The sequence below is a fragment of the Schistocerca americana genome, chromosome 4 (assembly GCF_021461395.2).
Source record: "Schistocerca americana isolate TAMUIC-IGC-003095 chromosome 4, iqSchAmer2.1, whole genome shotgun sequence".
Classification (NCBI taxonomy): domain Eukaryota; kingdom Metazoa; phylum Arthropoda; class Insecta; order Orthoptera; family Acrididae; genus Schistocerca; species Schistocerca americana.
Window position 1 is genome coordinate 245,987,371 of NC_060122.1, and position 22,976 is coordinate 246,010,346.

Consider the following 22,976-nt stretch of genomic DNA (forward strand, 5'->3'; position numbering starts at 1 on the left):
GGTTTTTGCCTTAGTTTCCTTGTGGGTTTTCTTCTTGTAACTACACTTCTCTAAGCAGATGACTAGGCAGCAGGGCAGAAATAGCTGTTTCTGGGCCGAGACTCTCAATGGCGTTGCTGGTTTGTACGGGGCTGTAGCATAAAAACATCTGTTTTTGATAACTTTCCATACCACACAATGTTGCAGTGAAAGAAGGGGCAAATTCCAGAGATAACAGTGGCTTTGAAGTTTTTTAAGTATCAACATACAAATTTCTCATTATCCTGTAACTCTGAATTCTTTATTCGTCAGCATCTCTGCTCCCCACATGTTATGACTGACTATGCAATAAACACCAGTAACAAGCTGAATTAGTTGGTACTGTTTCACCTATGACTGAGCCGCAGTTATTAATGTAGCTTCACCGCTATATGAAACAGGACTGATTTCATACACAACACATGTTCCAAACAACGAAGTCTTCCAGTCAGTTCTGCTAAGACACTGAGCAATAAGACCCATCCTGTATCTGTAAGCTAATCTGTACACAATTGTCGACAAACATACGGGGAAACCAAGGTGCACAGATGCCTTAGGTATTGCACATTAACAAGAGAACACATTTTATTTATATGATATTTTGGAGCCTGTCTTGTTCTGAAGTATGATACAAAGTTTCTTCAGACACGCATGCATTCTGGTTGAAACCTGAAATGGATAACAGTGAGATTTTTGGGGAAAATTTAAGTGTTTATCAAAAGGATAGGCTAATGGGAAATGGAAATGATGTATTAGTCACACTACACAAGAAACCCAAACCCATCAAGATAGAAATTGAAGTTACATGTAACACTGTTTGGGCAAAAATCAATATCAGCAGTGAACATAAATTGGCAATTGGATCCTCCTATTGCCCACCAGGATCATCTCTGGATGTTAGCAAAAACTTTACAGAAAACCTCAATTCATTTGTACATAAGTTCCCCAAACATAATCTAATCATCAGGAGACATCAAACATCCTGTTAACTAAATGCATTCTCTGTACTACCTAAAACAGATGGTTTGGAACCCCACTCATGATGGAAACATATTGGACCTAATGGTAACAAACAGACCTGACCTCTTTGAGCATGTCCACATCAAAACTGCTATCAGTGATCATGTTGTGGCTGTGACAACAATGATCACCAAAGTACAAAGGACAACTAAAACACGCAGAAAGAGTCGAGTAGTGGCACCTCTCAATGAGGAGCTTGAAACCTCCAGCACAGAGCAGGAGCAAGCAGACGAACTATGGCTCAAGTTTAAAAGAATAGTTGACCAAGCACTGGATATATATATATATATGTGCCCAGCAAAACAGTCCATAACGGGAGAGAACCTCCGTGGTATACAGTCACTATAAAGGAACTTCTAAAGAAACAGAGATTACTGAATAATAGATGAAAAGCAAAGTTTAGCACTACAGACAGAGAGATGCTGAATGAAACATGTTTGACTGTCAAGAGAGCAATGTGTGATGCCATCAATGACCACTACAGCAAAATATTGTCAATTGATCTTTCACAGAACCCAAAGAAATTATGTTGTATGAAAAGGCACCAAGCCATTGCTAGTGAATGAGACAAGAACTGAAACAGAGGGTAGCAAAGCAACAGCTGAAATGCATAACCCTCTATTCAAAGGTTTCTTTACCAAGGAAAACCCAGGAGAATTGTCCCAATTTGATCCTCACACAACTGGAAAGATGAATGAAACATGCCAACTAGCATCAATTCCATATACACTGATCATGTGAAACCCAATTCGCACTTTTCTCACATGACATACTGAAAGCTCTAGATAAGGCAGTCAGGTAGATGCAGTATTTATTTTATTTCCGAAAAGCATTTGACCCACTACCACACTTATGCTTATTGTCGAAAGTTCCACCACATGGAATATCAAGTGAAATATGTGACTAGATTAAGCACTTTGTGGTAGGGAGGGCACACCAGATTGTTTTAGATGGAGAGTCATCGTCAGATGTAGAAGTAACTCCAGATGTGCCCCACCGAAATTTGTTGGGACACTTGCTCTTCATTTTGTATATTAGCGTCCTTGTTGACAGTATCAACAGTAACCTCAGACTTTTTGCAAATGATGCAATTATCTGCAACAAAGTACTGTCTAAAGGAAGTTGTACAAATATTCAATCAGGTCTTGATAAGATTTCAAAGTGGTGCAAAGATTGGCAACTTGCTTTAAATGTTCAGAAATGTACTAGGTCTACAACTTTGCTTCCGCCATTTTTTCTCGAAGCTCGGGGGTTTATTGTGATAAACTTACAAAAAAATTATTATTCATAGCATTGCCCATCACTGGCCACTACATTCTCCCATCTTTAGGATAGCATACGAATCCCGTGGCGGAAGAACTGGACATCTTTTGTGGGGATTCATGAATAAATTCAATTTTGCATTTGTCCATATGATCGGAACTGCTAGTCAACCAGACTGTATGCCACTGATCAAAAAAGGTGGTAGTCAGAGAGAGCAACGTATGGAGAATATGGCGGGAGGGATAGGACTTCTCATTTCAACATCTACATGTATATTCAGACAGGTTCTGCTACATGGGATTGAGCACTGACCGGCTGCAAACTTATCTTTACGTGTCTATCACTGTATTGTGGCCGTTTGTGTTTCAGTGCTGCGCTCGAATGCATCAATTGCTTTCGATAACGATGTCCTGTGACTGTCTCCGTCTGTTTCAGTAGTTGTGAAAACTTTCTGTCTTCCACTGCCATGCCGGTCTTCGACATCAAAATCACCGTTCTCAAGGGGTTGAAAACATTCTCTACATGTTCTTCCACTAATAGTTCCCTCACCATTGGTCTTACACAGCATTTTAAGAGCCACAGCCGCAGATTTCTTCATGTCTAGGCAGAAAATTAAAACTTCCCGCAAATGGCAAGAAATGGATTTGTAAGTTGACGTACTTAATTGAGAAAAACCTTATGATGCAATCACAAATCGACTAATATTTTTATGGCATTATGTTTACAGATGCCTAAGCTTATTGTATTACACCTATGACCAACCACCCGAAACCCAATTGCCGCTGCTGCTGTCTATTGCAAAACGGAGGAAGCAAAGTTGTAGACCTAATAAAACTATGCACTTCATAAAACGAAAGAATGTAGTATCCTATGACAATAATATCAAAAAGGCACTATAGCAATAGGCCAATTCATACAGATACCTGGGTGCAACGTTTTGTAGGGATATGAAATGGAATGATCATATAGGTTCAGTTGTGGGTAAATCAGGTAATAAACGTCGGTTTATTGGTAGAATACTGGGGAACTGCAATCAATCTACAAAGGAGATTGCTTACAAACCACTCTTGTGACCCATTCTAATATTGCTGAAGAGTGTGGGACCTGTACCAAATACAAATAACAGGTGACATTGAACATATACAGAGAAGGGCAGTACGAATTGTCACAGGTTTGTTCGACTCGTGGGAGAGTGTGATGATGAAAAAAAAATCAAGTGGCAGACTAAGACAGACATGAAATAACCCAAGAAAGTCTACTAAAACAGATTCAAGAACCAGCCTTAAATGATGATTCTAGGTTTATACTACAACCCCTTAAGTATCACTCACACAGGGATCATAAGAACAAGATTAGAATAATTACAGCATGCACAGAGGCATTCGAACGATCATTCTTCCCATACTTTATACGCGAGTGAAACGGCAAGGAACCCAATAACTAGTATGACAGTATTCTCTGCCATAAACTTGGCAGTGATTTGCAGAGTATGGATGTGGATGTAGCTGTAGCTGATGTAGGGGCAGACATTGTCATGACAGTCATTATGAAATACATGAAATGTATTCACATTTGCAAATATGGACTACCATCAGCTATAGGCCTATAATGGAAAGACAGTAACAAAAATTTGTGCTGGACCAGGACTCGAACCCAGATTTCCCACTTATCATGAGCTATCTGAGTGCCACTCACAGCCAGACCCAAACTTCTGTATGTCAACAACTATGTCTCTACAAACTGCACTAGTACATTCACTATGTATAGTCCCATATAGGCGAGACATCTGAATTTAAAGCCATTTGCCTGGTGTCATGATTCCATTAGCAGATGGTTGCCCATATTCACAAGTGCTAATACATTTCGTGCATTTCATTTATATTTTATTTTCACATGCTGGGCACTGTTCACATCCTCTACATACCACACTTGAAAATATGATTTTCTTTTTCAAACTATCACGGACAGACAGGTAATATGCACTGCAGTCAACAGAATCATAAATAGGCTATTGCTTCTCTAGTTTAATTGATAGGGGACTGCTCGATTGTTCATTGCCAGTACCCAAATAATTAAGGTGGGGAAAGCCCACTACACCTGAACTGTGTCTTTTCCTAAGTCTACTGTTACATTTATTTTTCACAATGAACACTAGGATGGTTAAGTCCTCTACTTTACCCCCTTGCATTTTACATCATTTATGTATCAAATAGGTACATTATGAGCACCAAATAATTGTTTGAGACTTGTTCATATTATACTTGATCCATCAACCTCTCTAGAAGTTTGTTTTTCTACAGCAAAAAGTGTGTTAAATATGGTCAAGCATATCAAATATGAAGCAAAAGAGGACATCAAGCTTTGCTAGAGATTAATCTGCTTATCACCATCTATTCTGCATTCACATTCATTGGCTTAATCAAGTCACAACCAAATAATCACCTTTAAATGTAACCCAGACAGTTAAGTGGGATATATATCAGTTTCAACACAATCGGTTTTTCTGAGAGATCACAATCACACTGAACACAGAGATTTGTGTTGTTACAAAACATCTTCAGAGCAATTTGTTTCAAGTCCTGGACCCATGATCAATGTAAAAACAAATGTAACAGTAATCTGCAAAATGAGTCTATACAATCCTAACAGTTAATAATTTTGTCAATTTAAGATATTCCTTAAACGCTTGATCAAAATTATACACTGACTCAGCAAATCAATTCCTAATATTCTTTTACACACACACACACACACACACACACACACACACAAAAAATCAGCAACAGAGAAACATGGAAAGTCTGCAAATAAAGTAGTGTGACAATGTTTTACAGTTATAGACGCAAATACTCACATTTCCAAGGGCTAACAGGCCCTTGTCAAATAGGAGCAGCACGCCAAGGAATAGAAATGCTATCCCGAAACCAGCCAAACCAACACCAATTTCTGAAAATGAACAATATTTCATACGAAAATTGAATTCACAGCAGAGCATAATATCCCATTTCACCAGCTTTGCAACATGTAGCTATTAACAGCTCATATTATTAATAAAAAAATAATAAAAACTGAGCCGAAGCTTTTCAGAATAGTAAATTAAAGAAAGAACAAATTAGACCTAGTAACATTCTGATGTGTCACTTTTCGTAAAACATTATTCGATAAATGGGGTAACCTGTTGCTTCCAATTGAAAAACTGCAATATAGTAAGTTATTCCAAAAACATTATGCGAAATTAACAAACTGGACCGCAAGCTATGTCGTTTTCCATTTTAACGTATGCAAGTCTTAACTGTTAACTGCTGACGATAAACGCGCTGAAAATGTTCGTATACATTTAACACCCATATAACATATTAGCAGTTCCAGTTTACTATAATGTATTCGAATATTTCGACATCTCCTAACAACTGATTAAGGAAGTTAGTATTACATTTAAATGTTCTGGATTTGTATTATGCTTTCTGACATTCTCCAGAGCCACGAGAATCATATCATTTTTAGGCCTAGGGAACGAAAACTGAATCTAATCTGATCTTTATTAACCCATTTCATAAGTAGCACTCTTATGCCGAATAACATTTACAAACTACTGTTAACGATGGGATGAAACAAATTACTTTTTCTAATATTGTTCAAATAATTCGGCTCTTGAAAGAATCCGAAGCTCTCATGGTGTATTTATAAAATATAACACAATGTCATATATTTGTCTGGAGAAAATTTAGTGCGGCTCACTTACTTTGAACATCCGTGATTTCGAACATTTTCTTTCTATTTCTATACGTGTATTCTGCAGTGAAACACTTCTCACAAATCCGTACGGCGTCTACACCTCCACGTCATCCGCGCATTGTCGGCGTCTCGCAAACTCCGAATTTCGGATAACATCAAGCAAACTATAGTTGTGCATCACCCGTATTTATTCACAGCAGCTAGTGTTGATAGACCCATTTATCACACAAATATCATAAACACTATTCATCACTTATATGTCAGAGATGTGCCAAAATTTCAACTACATTTCGCGCACTGCGCAAAGAGAACCAAACATCACATAGGACCGCGAGAGACAAACTTTCGCTGGAATGCGCGAAGTGACGTTAAAAATGTACCTTTTATTAATGGATTTTCTGCAATCCGAGTAGGTACTAGTTAATCAAATGCCAGGATTATTGCATTTATCTTAAGTTTACTGACAGTTTCCGGACGACCTCAGTGCCATTACTCCTGACATCATACACACAGTAGCTTTATTTTGAAAAGTGCTGAACTATTGGATTAGGAGGTGGCCGAAATATCCATTTAATAGAAGCAACGACACTAGAGGTATGTTCCCTTTGTACAAAATTAAAAATCTACTTTTAACAACGTGTCTTTTTAAATAAACAGTTCTTAAAAAAGTTTGTTTTCATAAATAAAAATAAAGGAACAGAATTTGCTGAAGGGCAGACAATAAAAGCAGTTTAAAGGTACTAGATAAAGAATAATGTGTAACATGTCTCTTATAGCGTATTGCCAAAGTGTCTGCGCAAGTAAAGCCTGCAAGAACGTTGAGAACAACAGGATACCTTGGGATTACGCGCCCCCTGGATAGTCAATAATATTGCGCAGGAATATCGTGATCTGAAATGTTAGGCAGACGCTCCAGACCGATAATGCTGCAAGCAGAAAACAATGTGGATTAAAAATTGGTTCAAAGAGCGTCAAAGATCACTCATGTATACTTGTCAAGAGAACTGAATTGAAACTGAACGAAAAAAAAGATTGATTTTTATATGTTGATGGTCCAACATCTAACACACTACTGGAAATGCTTGTGCCCCTATAAAGGCGCACCTCCCGCACCAGACTCATTAGCAGATGTACACTCCTGGAAATGGAAAAAAGAACACATTGACACCGGTGTGTCAGACCCACCATACTTGCTCCGGACACTGCGAGAGGGCTGTACAAGCAATGATCACACGCACGGCACAGCGGACACACCAGGAACCGCGCTGTTGGCCGTCGAATGGCGCTAGCTGCGCAGCATTTGTGCACCGCCGCCGTTAGTGTCAGCCAGTTTGCCGTGGCATACGGAGCTCCATCGCAGTCTTTAACACTGGTAGCATGCCGCGACAGCGTGGACGTGAACCGTATGTGTAGTTGACGGACTTTGAGCGAGGGGGTATAGTGGGCATGCGGGAGGCCGGGTGGACGTACCGCCGAATTGCTCAACACGTGGGGCGTGAGGTCTCCACAGTATATCGATGTTGTCGCCAGTGGTCGGCGGAAGGTGCACGTGCCCGTCGACCTGGGACCGGACCGCAGCGACGCACGGATGCACGCCAAGACCGTAGGATCCTACGCAGTGCCGTAGGAGACCGCACCGCCACTTCCCAGCAAATTAGGGACACTGTTGCTCCTGGGGTATCGGCGAGGACCATTCGCAACCGTCTCCATGAAGCTGGGCTACGGTCCCGCACACCGTTAGGCCGTCTTCCGCTCACGCCTCAACATCGTGCAGCCCGCCTCCAGTGGTGTCGCGACAGGCGTGAATGGAGGGACGAATGGAGACGTGTCGTCTTCAGCGATGAGAGTCGCTTCTGCCTTGGTGCCAATGATGGTCGTATGCGTGTTTGGCGCCGTGCAGGTGAGCGCCACAATCAGGACTGCATACGACCGAGGCACACAGGGCCAACACCCGGCATCATGGTGTGGGGAGCGATCTCCTACACTGGCCGTACACCACTGGTGATCGTCGAGGGGACACTGAATAGTGCACGGTACATCCAAACCGTCATCGAACCCATCGTTCTACCATTCCTAGACCGGCAAGGGAACTTGCTGTTCCAACAGGACAATGCACGTCCGCATGTATCCCGTGCCACCCAACGTGCTCTAGAAGGTGTAAGTCAACTACCCTGGCCAGCAAGATCTCCGGATCTGTCCCCCATTGAGCATGTTTGGGACTGGATGAAGCGTCGTCTCACGCGGTCTGCACGTCCAGCACGAACGCTGGTCCAACTGAGGCGCCAGGTGGAAATGGCATGGCAAGCCGTTCCACAGGACTACATCCAGCATCTCTACGATCGTCTCCATGGGAGAATAGCAGCCTGCATTGCTGCGAAAGGTGGATATACACTGTACTAGTGCCGACATTGTGCATGCTCTGTTGCCTGTGTCTATGTGCCTGTGGTTCTGTCAGTGTGATCATGTGATGTATCTGACCCCAGGAATGTGTCAATAAAGTTTCCCCTTCCTGGGACAATGAATTCACGGTGTTCTTATTTCAATTTCCAGGAGTGTATGTTGGAGTCATTGAGGCATTTTATATAGAAATAACCGCAAAAAATCAAAAGCTCCAATTTTTAGATAAAGAAGAAAGCGACTATGCATGTGTAAAATGACATTTTTAAATATAAATAACCGCATAAATGCAATTTACACACTAACCCCGCCCCATGAGCGCATATAAGATAGCTGAAATTATACTTTTAACTATTTTAGAAGTATAAAGAATATAAATTACAGGGATAAATTTAATAAAGTAGCTGAAATTATACTTTCAGCTACTTTCGAAGTAAAGCAATTCACAGTCAGATTCAGAGTACAAATTCCACCCATGAAATTCAATATCATTATTTATAAGCTTCTTCTTTCCTTTGTATCTCAATCTAATACTACCATCATCAAAAAACTGAAATTCCCAACCAGTACTCATTTTTAAGTATCTATCTGGCAAAATTATCTTACACACGTTATCAAGCTCCATACAAATTTTCTCCCCTCTCTAGTTTCTAAATATTCACAACCTGTAATGTAATGCAATTCATTTACTTGTAGCTCACTAATCTTTTTAAACAAATTGGAATCGCTTGCATTCTTAAGTATCTTCAGTAGAGTATCCATTTATATAGATTAAAAATGTAATAAGTATATAAATTTTTAATCTTATAAATATGACTAATGACTAGGATTAATTTCCTACTTCGAAAGTAGATGAAAGCATAATGTCAGCTACCTTATTAAATTTGTTGTTTGTTGTTGTGGTCTTCAGTCCAGAGCCTGGTTTGATGCAACTCTCCATGCTTCTCTATCCTGTGCAAGCTTCTTCATCTCCCAGAACCTACTGCAACCTACATGCTTCTGAATCTGTTTAGTGTATTCATCTCTTGGTCTCCCTCTACGCTTTTTTGCCCTCTGTGCTGCCCTCCAATACTAAATTGGTGATCCCTTGATGCCTCAGAAAATGTCCACATTTCACTTCCATACATGCCTACACTCCATACAAATACTTTTAGATAAGACTTTCCTTGCCATTGCCAGTCTACATTTTATATCCTCTCTACTTCGACCATCATCAGTTATTTTGCTCCTCAAATAGCAAAACTCATTTACTACTTTAAGCGTTTCATTTCCTAGTCTAATACCCTCGGCATCACCAGATTTAATTCGACTACATTCCATTATCCTCGTTTTGCTTTTGTTGATGTTCATGTTATATCCTCCTTTCAGTACACTGTCCATTCCGTTCAGCTGCTCTTCCAGGTCCTTTGTTGGCTCTGATAGAATTACAATGTCTTAGGCAAACTTCAGAGTTTTTATTTCTTCTCCCTTATTAAAATTATACTTGTAATTTATATTCTTTACACTTCAAAAGTAACTGAAAGTGTAATTTCAGCAACCTTATTAAATTTATGCCTGTCAGTTTCCGCTCATGGGGTGGTATGAGTGTGTAAATTGAACTTTTGCAGCTATTTATACATAAAAATGTCGTTTTATGTGCACATAATTGCCTTCTTTTTTATCTAAAAAATTGTAGCTTTTGATTTTTACGGGAATTTGTGTGTAAAATGCCCCAATTTGTAAATGTGTGCCTGTGACCTCAATGTATATCTACTCTCATTCCTTTTTGGAATCTGGAGTACAGAGATTTATGCATTATAAAATTATCATACACTTCTAGAACTGATTTCCCATAATTCCCTAAGCCTTTCGTTTGGACAAATTTATCACTACATGGGAGTCACAGTGAGACAATACTATGGCTTTAGCAGTTGCTGTGTAGTTGTTTGTTTGTTGGCTGAATTATCAAAGTAATGTATCTATGACAAATATAGAGTAGATAACCATCAGTTCTGAGGAGTATAATGAGTTTTTGTGTCAGCTGTAAACTTTAGTTCATCTGGCGTAACCCACCTCGAAACCGACCAATTTATTTGTATAAAAAAATGACAGTTCAACGTCTTGCCCCCCTCCCCCAGCCCCAAAATGTATAATTTTCTACAGGCATCCATATTCTTGCAATTAAAAAAACAAAGTACCTCAATAATGAGAGGCTCAGTTCCGCCAAATAAGCGGTTATTTGTTATGCTACAACACCTTGCTGCTGACAGTTCCTTCCAAGGCTTGAAATTTAAAAGTGCAGTGTCACCTTAAAGTATTCGAGACATAGTTATTCATAGCTAGCAGCAGAGCTACCTACATACATAAATTAAGTGTCTATAGAAAACTCAGAGCACGAGTCCTACTCGCACTTAGCCAATTTTTGTGATATAATTATTCGGTTATTGATTTTTCACATTTCTGTATTCTTGAATATCTTTGCTTGAACATGCTATGCAATAAATGTTGCAATAAAATTAATTTCTCACGTGTCGAAACAAAGATTTAGAAAGATGTGTGCACCCAGTGAAGTGAAGTGGTATCTGGGAACCTGGGAGGATGATTTTTTCTTTATTTAGAAAGGCGACATTTCTGAGACAGAACCCGGACTACAGATATCCTTCTGACGGGGACCATGTACACTTGTGGTAGTTTTGTCATTTAGTCGATCAGCAGCTTCATATATTTTTATTATAATTTATTAATAATACCTGGAGTTTGTTGACATGTAATCTTTCTTTCCTTATGAGCTACAAATGTTTCAGAAGATCTAAAATCCTGTGCATCCTGGCCATAGAAATGTAAATTTAATTTTGCGATATAAGTACCACACTCTATTTAATTTATCAAGGATGACGATTTCATTCTGTAGATGTTTGTGATTAACAGCCATTTATAACACAATATTTCATTCTTTAATGTGGGAAAGAACTAACAATGAATGAGCCTCTAGGAAAAATCCAACAATTTTGCTAGAGAATATATTTGTATACATTGAAAGTAAATTGATGTTTCATCTGCTTAATGTCTTGATGAAGAAGGCCAATTCACACTGGCCGTCACATGATGTGACACTATGACGCCTCACATCACATCAAAATCTTCCACAATGTAGCATTCACATAGACTGTCAACGTCACGTCAAGGCTTCTTGTAAAGAAAGTTTTGACAGCAATGTCGTCGGCTAAGTTAACCTAGTTTCGCCGTGCTCATGCATGTCGTAGTAGTGAATTTTGTACATTTTTGTTTTTTCAATCCGTATTATATTATTCTGCTTTGTTTTTGTGGGCAATTGCAAATGTTTCGTGGCGACTTTGACTTTTTCTTCCTTTGAGTGTTCTTCCACAACTGGGGGCTGACATACCAAATCAAAAAAAAAAATTAGGTTTTGCAGTAATAGAATGGAGCTGATGCCCACACTGTATACTCGTAAATAAGAATATGACTTGATAGAGCACTTTTCACTACATTACATTTTCCCTGATAAAAACAACAGCTCTGATAAACGAGAAAAACACAGTCATTTATGACGTTATTAATTATGAAACGGAAAAAGACAAAGTGGATAATATAAACAGTCTATATTTATTCCACTGTAAGTATTGTTTGATGTATTTGTATGTAGATATTTTCACTAGCAAATAAATCTCGATGTTTTGAAATATTGTTTCACTTCTCAGCACTTTACTATTCAAAATTGATCAGGAACGCACGTTATTAAGTTTGCTTTGCTCATTCATAGCTTTTATCACTGCAAGTTCCTCAAATATGGCACTATATTCCGACTTTTTGCCTCATGGACAATAACTCATCACTTCATTTGCAACGTTGAGAACTGGACTGAGTGAAATGACGTGATGTGACGTGATGAACAGTGTGAACACACACTAATGTGATAGTGCTATGACACAATGTGGTGTGATGGTCAGTTTGGATTGAATTTTACAATTGTTAACTTGTATTAGGTATGGGCATTGAAACAAAAATATCGATATTTTGTAGCGCTATTGTATCAAACATAAATCTGCGTTTCCACAGGCATGAATTTCATACATATGCTCTCCCCCCCCCCCCTCCCTCCCACTACCGCTACCATTAAATGTGCATTGGAAATACTACTTACCCGACTTTCAAGATGGTGACAAGTGAATTTATTCATACAGAGTTGCACAACTTTTACCAGAAGAGTTCGTAGTGACACTGATGGAAAAAAATGGACACATAGATGTTAGATATTGGAATGAGAATCTCTTAGGAATCATTTGCGAACAGCAAATATGCTCCTAAAAAGTATGTGTTTGCAGTGAGAATGATGTCAGATGTAGGAGATATAAGTATAAAAAAAACTTGCTTACTTTCCTTACTTATGCTCTATTATGTCATATGGGATTATGTTCTGGGGTTACTTGTCAAACTGAGCAAAAGCTTTCAGTGTACAAAAGCATGTAATGAGAATCATTCGTGGTGTAAATTCAAGAACATCATGTAGGAACCTGTCCATGGAACTTTGTATTCTAGTCACTGCTTCTCAGCCTATATTTACTCCTTGATGAAATTTGTTGCAAGTAATATATCTCTATCTCCAACCAAAAGCTCGATACACAGTATCAATATCAGGAATAAGAACAATCTACATAAAGACCTAAAATCACTTATCTTGGTCCAAAAAGGGGTCCAATATTCAGAAACACACATTTTCTATAAATTGCCAGCAACCATTAAAAACTTGGTTCTGATAAAGCAATTTGAAAAGAATCTAAAAGACATTTTGATGGACATCTTCTACTCTATAAATGAATATCTTAGCAGGGCCTGTTAGACCAACGTCAGTAAAAATACCTGTTACATTTCAGTTTTGACAGTACTTGGTTACAACAGTCAAGATCACATATTTTGTGTATGATAAATTCATTAAAAGTGCATAACTATAGTTCATTCTGACAGTATATTAATTCTGTAACTATTTGCAGTTCCCGTACACAGTAATGTATTCACCTACTTTGATAGTCTCCTGACTAACAGTCAGGGTAGTGAGTATTATATTCAAATGGTTTATGATTTTTGTGTTATACTTTCTGACTTGTTGCACACCCATAAGAAACATCTCATTTTTTGGTCTATGGAACGAAAACTGAATCTCATCTAATAAGGGAGTTATCTGATGAGTGAAATCAACATCTAAATCTTTTTGAGTCATATTTCCGGCTCTGTAAAAAAGTCTAATTCAAATTTGGAAGATAACACCTCAGCTCGCATTAAATTACCACTAACATTGAAATATCTGGCATGTGGAGTCAATGTAATGTACGTATTGCATTCCAGAGAGCACTGTCTCTAAATTTTTATGTTATTTCCAATAGACTGAAGTGACATCAGAGAGTAAGGTTTTTGTCTAGACAGTTCAGTTTTTTGTTTTGTTTTCAGAATTAGTCAAAATTCTGATAGGTTACACGTGCTATAACTATGTATTTGTTATAATGGTATCATACATCAGCAAACATTGTACTACCATACAGAATAGTCATTATTTAATGATAACACCAAAAAGAACAATGCCATATTTACATAAGATTTTAATGTGAGTCAAGAGTGGTATTAAATTTTAAGTCACAAATAATTTTCCATTTCATGGTAATATTTACACCCAAGCACAAAAACAAAACTTATTATTATTGTACTGAAATAAAAAATATATTTACAGTATTGCTTGTTCTGCAGTAATATGAACTTCAGCAAGTTCACACTCTCAGTTCAATACTTTTTAATCCTTTTGTCACTTCAGAGGATGGTGTGTTACTGTGTTGCAAATAAGTGTTCATAAGGAGTTTCTTAATGCTAGAATGATATTCCTATCACAGTGTTTAGGAACATTTTGCCATTTTAGGAAGTGTTTATTTACTTAGTTGAAGACTACACCCATCATTTTCGCAGACATTAATTTGCTACATACACAAACGAAAGATTCTAGATCTGTTCTGTCAAGGAATATAGTGCAGAATGAGACCAGATCCACCTATCAGCAGCTGCTCAAGATCATACAAGATAGTGGGAGATGTGACATTGTGCAAGAAAGTAGAACACCTTTCAACTTTAACTTATTTAACTTATGCATAAGTTGACATGAAAGTGCACAAGTAGGACGTTTTCACTTCTAAGTTCTACTCGTAAGTTGACATATGGAAGGGATGGTGAAACATGCCCACGTAAGTAATTCATGCCTGCGGAAACCCAGCTTAATGTCCAGCTGTTGAATATCGATATTCATATATTGATTTCTAAATCTGTTTCTGAAACCAAAGAAAAATGTCAGAGTACACATTACAGTTATTTTGGCAGATGTTGAACGATTTTATGACTAGAACCACATATTGTCAGAGAACAGCCTTTCCCTCACTTTCAGGAACCTCTGTGTGCTGACTGTCATACACTGCAGTAACTCTAAGATAGTTATGCAATAACAATCATATGCCTTAAAAAAATATCTTCTCTTCAAGGGAAACATAGAGATTTTAAATTAATTATTCTTTTCGTAATTTCAGTTACAACCTCAAATAAAAACGATATTGGAGTAACTGTGTCGTTAAGAACAACGATGTAATGTTATGCTTGCTTGCATGTCTGAAGGAACACTGTGTTATTCTTCCCAACAATACAGGCACTGCAGTATCGTATTTATCTGCTGGTACAAGGCAGCGACTTTCAATTAAAATATCCTCCACCATAAAGGAATTACACAATTATTGTATGAGTACAGATTGTGACACAGGAACGACGAGATATGGAAGTTTGGGTCTGGTCATGAGCCATGCACGGATAGCCAAAGAGGTTAAGGTGACTGCCCACATAAGGGGGGACATCTGGGTTTGGATCCTGGTCTGGCAAAAAGTTTCATAGTTGTTGTTCCCTTAGGCAGCTGATTGTTGTTCGTATGTGTAAGTGTGGATACATTTCATGTCCTCCAATAAAGTTTTCCATTAATATAGTTCATATTTTAACACACTATACGTATTTTTACATCATTTTCACGTCCTATTATCGATTTTTCGTTTACTTATAGTTTTGCAGATATTTTAGGTAATAAGAATCTGATCTCTGCTGTTACAGGTCCTTTTTATATTCATAAGTGAAATGAATTCTTACTGGGGACAACTACTCCCTCTAACTCCCATTCCCCACCCCCTGTGGGCGCCGCTATACTAATATGTAGTAAAGTTGTTTTTCCAGATCATGAGTCTACCATGTGCCCCAAATTACTTCTTTAGATCTGCCCCACATATAATTTCCCCTCCTGAGGTGGACGAAGCTTAAATTATAATATTTTGTGCTAGTAGGGGTTGATGTCATATACCACACATTGAAGGAGGAAGGTTTGGTGCACCTGGTCATCTGGTATTGCGTACTGCTGATTGTACCATGTAGTTTGGAATCTGATGAAAACTCTGCATCGTTATGTGTCCCATTTAACGGTCTTAAACGTAACATCATTTCAGCAAATAAAAATATAAAGACTGTAATTACTTTTTATATTGTCTTTCAGTCACTGATTCTCAGTTCACACCACTTCTCAGCAAGCACATGGGCTATGCTGAGCACTTATTAAGTGTACTGTGCTGCCATTAGTTCTAGAACATATCCCTATCTCTTTTGCTTATTACTGGAAGGAATTAAAAAGTCGAGTCACTGAGGTGGAATTTTCGATCAGACAGCAACCTCATGCCACATACACATTTAAGGAAATTTATGTAACAGTTGGCTGGAGTTTAACTTGTATACAGACCCATGTGGTGGGCATCCTATGTCATTGAGGGCACACATTCACATTGCACTTGGCCAGATGGAGTGCACATACACAAATCAAGCGAAGGTTCAAAACGTGGTTCAAATGGCTCTGAGCACTATGGGACTTAACATCTGAGGTCATCAGTCCCCTAGAACTTAGAACTACTTAAACCTAACCAACCTAAGGACATCACACACATCCATGCCCAAGGCAGGATTCGAACCGTAGCGGTCGTGCGGTTCCAGACTGAAGCACCTGGAACCGCTCGGCCACATCGGCCGGCCAAGCAAAGGTCAGTGTATGGAAATGATACATGTATAATTGTTTATCTTGTGACAAAAGTGACAATAGGAGTAACAGCATATGTGTTTTATGTGATAGTTCTAACTAATTTTGCAATTGGCTTAGTAGTTTGGATGCTGGACTTGTATTAAATCGACTATCTGACAGCTGTATTTAGTTCTAACGTGGTTTCTCTAAATGTATTAAAATGAATATCAGGGTGGTTCCTTTGGTAATATCACAATTATTATTCTTTCCCATTATTACTGTATCAGAGACTATGATTGCCTCTAATGATCTCTTCATCGGTGAAGCACTAACCATAATCATACTTCTTTCCTTTTCTTCTTGCAGTTAGTTTTTGACACTAGTTTTAATTGAACTTCGGGTACCCTTACCTATAAAGTTTTTGCTGCTAAAAATATACCATCTTTGATATGTAATATACTAAAAATGATAGAAAGTTCTATTCTGTTGGATGTGAGTGTCACTTAAAACTTAGTATGAGAGAAAACATGTAGTAGATTTGCTGGAATGCTTATGTGCATTTACTTTGGCCAGTGTTCGAGATGTAAACGTAAGTACCCTAATATACACTGATGGAAAAGACTTGCAACTCCAAGAATGAGTTGAGCGACAGAAATAGAAATTGATAGGTGTGTTTCTATAGCTGAAAGACGATATTTATTCGAATTTCGTACCATTCCCGTAGGAGTGGCGCTAGCAGCACCACTATGAGGATGCAAATCAGGTTTGCTTTAAATACACACTCTTAACATCGTGAGCAGTAGTCACCTTTGAGACTGGACATGTTGAGCTGATGTTTATCGAGAGTACCTTTAATGTGACAAATACGCCATCATTAACACCTCACTGAATTTGAATGAGGTGGTGTAATAGGTCTATGAGAAGCTGGATGTTTCTTCTGCGATATTGTAGAAAGACTGGGCAGGACTGTAGCCACTGTACATGATTGATTTCAACGGTGGTTATGGAAAGTACGGCCCCAGGAAGACGGAGCTCTGGACAGTCACATGCCACAACTGAGAGTGAAGACCGTCATGCTCGGTGTATGCCCCTGGTGCACCATACAGCTTCTGCAGCTGCAATTTGAGCAGCAGTTGGCACCACAGTTACACAACAAACTGTTACAAATCGGTTACCTCAAGGACATCTCTGAGCCAAATGTCCTGTAGTGTGCTTTCCACTGACCCCAAACCACCGCCATTTGCAGCTTCAGTGGCATCAAGTGAGAACACAATTGGAAGGCAGGACGGAGATGTGTTGTGTTTTCTGATATAAGCTGGTTCTGCCTCAGTTCCAGAGTTGGCTGTGTGTTGGTTAGGAGGCCGTTTGAGGGCCTGCAAACAACCTGTCTGCATGCTAGACGCACTGGACCTACGGCTATGGTCTGGTGTAAATTCTTGTATGACAGCAGGTGCATTCTCGTGATTATCCCATACACCATGAGCGACAATGTGTACGTCAGTCTGGTGATTCGACCTGTTGTGCTTCAATTCATGATCAGCATTCCAGGGAGTGTTTCCCAACAAGTTAAAACTCGCCCACATACCGCTGTTGTAATCCAATATGCTCTACGAAATTTGGACATTCTGCCTTCGCCTGCTCGATCACCATTTATGTCTCCAATCATTGGGTGATAACTCCAGCGTCATCCATGCCCAGAATTAACCGTCCTTGTATTGACTGACCAAGTGCAGCAGGCAAGGAACGCCATCCCACAAACGGACATCCTGCACCCATCCAACACAATACATTCACATTTGCATCTTGAATCAACACTGCAGCTGTTAGACTCGTTATTACTGTACCGGCATTTCACATTTACAATGGCTTATCTTGTGCTTACATTCACCTGTGATCTTGCAGTGTTAATCACTTACATATGTTACTTAGACGAATGCATTCGAGAGATTTCATTACTCTACATTTATTATTTTTGACTTTAGCGACTTTTTTCCGTCAGTATATTTTCTTTCACTAATGTTGTAAAGGATAATAATTTCGAATATCACCTGCCTTGGGCAAAAAGTAAGAGTATTTAATGGTTAATACAGTGTTTGTATCTGCTCTTGGTGAACATGATAGCAATAACTAAAATGAATTTTACCGTTTGTTACAGCTTATTTATACTTGTTAGGCTCCCTTACTAGACCTATGTTGCTGCACTGTGAATCAGTGTCTAGTTAAAATGGACTGGGAATAGTAAACATCCCCAGGAAATAATGCAGACGAATCTGAAAATATTTTATAAAGTCACCCTTTTATTTATTTGCTCACTATTATTTCACTGCTTTTAATGATGTCAGACTTCTTGCCAGTGCTGACCAACCAAAGAGAGATTCAGTTATATCCAACATTTTCACATGGCAACATCTTCCTCTTTTCATGACATATTAAACTGAGATGGTAGCATGGACATAAATCCTCAAGCGAAGTGCTTAATCAATATCAAAATATGTGAGGTGAAAAAAATATACTGGTGTGCAAAACTTGGAAGAAAGTAAGTTTAGTGTATATGTCACTGCCAAGAAAGATACCTCGATGAAACTTGGACCACACAAAGAAATATAATGCAGAAAGTAACTGAAAGAAATACCCACTGAGACGAACATTAAATCATACTTCTACTCAAAAACAATAATTACGCTGAAGTCGCCACAATTAATGATAGTCTCCTGGATATCACAAAAAGGAGAACATGGTTCTTAATGTGGTGTTGAACACAACAGGCAGCAGTGCATCCTCTGCAATGGGCTCCCAAACTGACCACTTGGTTGACACGGAGTTCTTGTGGTAGGGCAATCCATTCCTCCACCAGTGTGGTAGACGACTGCTGGATGGTCGATGGTGCATGTGGACAGGCTGCAATACATTTCCCTATTACATGCTACTCACGCTGAATAGGATTTAAGTTGGGAGAATGGGCAGGCCAGTCCATTCACTGATTATCTTCTCATGCCAAGCCATCTTCCACCTGCACTCTTCGATGTGGTCACGCATTCTCATCCACAAAACTGAAGTTAGGGTTGAATGCACTCCCGAAAAGATACACATGGGAAGGGAGTGCAGAGTCATGATAACATTGTCCGATTGGTGTACTGTGTTCAAATTTTTGGAGGTCAGTATGCCCATGCAATAGCATGTCACCCCACATCATAACACCTGGAACATGGACCACCAAAACGATCATGTTCGACAATGTTCCTGGGCGATTAACATGTACGCATCTCTCGCCATTTAAGGGTATGTCCAGCACAATATCATTTTTATGTATGACAATGCCGATCGCATCAATCTGTGCTCGTGGAAGAGTTTTTGGAACGAAAGAATATTCGGCGAATTGACTAGCCTGGCCGCTCCCCACGACTGAAATCCCATTAGGCGTGTGTGGAATGCAGTGGGGAGATGTATTGCGGCGCATCCACATTCACCATCGACCGTCCAGCAGTTGTCAACTGTGCTGGTGCAGGAACGGAACGCCCTTGCGTAAGAACTACTTACAAACTTTTTGGCCATCATGGAAGCACACTGCGGAGCAAGCATTGCCGTCCATGGTGACCACACACCCAATTAAGAACCATGTACCATCTTTTGTAATATCCATGCGGCCATTGCAAATCACAGTGACTTTAGTGTAATTATTGCATTTGAATGAAAGGTTATTTCTGTTCGTCTCATAGCGTATCTCTTTCAGTTATCTTCTGTATTATGCTGAACCAGTTCTTTTACGTGTAGTCTAAGGCTCGTTGAGCTGTGTTACTTGGCAATCACACCTCTTTCTAAAGTTACGTTCGTCCTTATTTTACATAGCAGTGCATATGCAAATACTGTAAACCAAGAACATAACAGATTAATTTAAATCACAGTCATGGCAGGTGTAATGTGATAATAACAGAAAATACGATTAATTATACTAATGTATGAGATTCATATCGTTGAGCCTTCAAGGCCTGTTCAGATAGTGTTTTTTAGTTTAGTTTTATGAGGTTTATTAATACAGGCACGTTTTCCAGCAGTGAAACTATTCAGAAAGCAAGTATTATGAATGTACAGTTAGTGAGGTGTACAGCTGGCACATATTTGTGTCCTCAATTTCTTCCACAGTTTCAAAGGTACATCAAATAACAAACCAATAAATTGGTTAATTACGTTAATGTGACTAACAGTTGCACCATATTATTCTTTACTTCAAGACCGTTTCTTTTCATTCATGCCATCCCTGGGTGTGACATTGATCAGTTTAGTTTCATAATTAACAATAAAGTTTGAATTTTTTGTCTTGACGTATTTTGTTACCGATTAGGAGATCACGTAAGCATTTATCTCTGCTACCTCATCAGTTTTATTCGTCACTACGAGAGGAAGAAGTGCACATATGGAAATGAGGGGAATAATTGAACCCTACATGGGTTAGAATCCGTACTGGAAGGAAGTTCAACATTGTGAACTAACGTTTGTGAGTTAAGAAAACCTTTGTACTCTTGTATATTATTTTATGACAATAATTAACACTCACTCCATTTTTAGTAAATCCAATTGCAGAGTGCAGCGACACAGGATTAGTGTGGCTGCTTATTGGAAATGAAGTGATGCTACATTAAAAGAAGAAGTAAAACTTACTCTTTTACATTAATTGGAAAGGCAGAAGTAAATTACAAAGGAGGGAGAACTATTATGGGGCTAGATGCACAATCCTACTTCAGACAATAAGTATATATATGCAATAGCGACAGTACGCATTTTCACAAAGACGTTTTCATAAGAAAAAAACTTATTCGAAGGAAAATCTTTATAAATGTTATGTCACGTGATAAACAGCTGTAACATCACATAACAATGTATATTGCGTTCTTCCATAACTGACAGTATCACATATAGTTTACAAAACTACTGTAGTTTTACAAAAGTCATCTTATAGCTTAAAAGGGTTGTAGAACTTGAATCACTGTTCATAGCCATTAGTACTTGGTTGCATGACCTTTTGTCTCATTTATGGCAGTACAACACGTTGACATGGAATCAACGAGGGCAGCTAAATGTGACAAGGGGATTTGCTGCCATTCTTTAACCACAGATCGCAATAATTGGTCGCAGCTGGAGAATTTTCGTCACATTAGCCTTTGATCGAGTTACTTTTACAGGTGTTCAATCGGATTGAGTTCTGGGTTTTGCCTTAGCCACTTAAGCATCTTTACTCACTTCCTTCTCAAGGGTCTGTGACATGAACAGAGGTGGTGAGGATCACTGTCGTGCTGAAATTCCCAATTTCGTCTCATTATATTTTTTGCATGGGGCAAAATTTGCCTTTTCAAGTTTCGCGATATTTGAAACGATCCATAATGCCTTTAGTAGGCATCAGGGGGCCGACACATGGACGGGAGAAACACACCTAAACCGCAACGTTCGGACCATTGTGCTTAACAGTAGTTACTTGGTACCAGACATCGTTCCTTTCATTGACCGGTCCTCAAACATATTGAATTCCACCGGAAGAAAAAAAAATTAAACCTACTTTCATCGCTCCAGAGCACACACGACCACAGTTGAGGTTTAGTGGTTACGCGTCCTGGCATACTCAAATCAGGTTTTTCTGTTCGTTCGCGATACTAATGGCTTTTTGTTTGGGCGCCGGCCATAAAGATTGAACTGTGAGAGGATCCTGTTTACGGTACTGTTAGCTATTATCACGCTGTGGAATTCATGCAGATCTCTGTTTCTATCAACAGCTGTCTTCTTTGGATCGCACTTTGACATTCTCCTTAAGAAATTCTTTGTTCGGTGTGTGGCTTTGGTGCGCCTACCTGTTCTTCGTTTATTACCTGTGATCTCTGTTAATCGTTTCTCCTTATTCCAAACACTCACAATTTCCCTGGACAAACCAAGAAATCCGAACTACATCTGCCTGAGACTTGCCTTGCTGTAGGGCACAGATTACCTCACTTTTGAGGTCTGCTGACTACTATTTGACCTTTGTCATGATGCGAACTCATAAAAAAAGTTAATGTGAACCAAAAGTATTCGACTTAATATTTGTGCAAGATTTTGCTTTCCAACAACAAACCGTAGTGTCAAATTACTTTTGGACCAACCACAACAATATTGTCTGCATTATACTTACCCTGCAATACAAGGTCAAAATTGAAACATTACAAATTTCCTTCTGCTCAGGAAAACTGAGCAAATCGATTGGTTCTTTTGTAATAGGAGTGGTCCAGGATGAGCCAGAGAGGGATTATAAAAGCAGTATTTTTCAAGGGTGGTTGTTGAGAAACCCTGAAAACCATGATGTTTGGGTACCAAAAGTACCAACTGAGTGGATGGCCACTTCTATAATTTCTGTTCAAATCGTGGAAATTTTTGACATGTGCTCATAAGATGATGTTCTTGGGGGACTGAAAACTTTTTCGATATCAGTACCAAGATCCAGAGGTTCAAAGTT

General features: G+C 38.9%; 1 protein-coding gene across 1 annotated transcript in view; it reads right to left on the reverse strand.

Moving 5' to 3' along the window:
* Window positions 1-6,357, reverse strand: part of LOC124613203 (vesicle transport protein GOT1B) — a 29,171-nt gene extending 22,814 nt beyond the window's left edge. The window contains exons 1-2 of the mRNA XM_047141868.1: window positions 6,044-6,357; window positions 5,156-5,247 (exon numbers count right to left, since the gene is read on the reverse strand). Of these exons, the coding sequence (XP_046997824.1) occupies window positions 5,156-5,247; window positions 6,044-6,068 (117 nt within the window). The 5' untranslated portion in view covers window positions 6,069-6,357. The remainder of the gene's footprint in view (window positions 1-5,155; window positions 5,248-6,043) is intronic.
* Window positions 6,358-22,976: the final 16,619 nt, after the last annotated feature.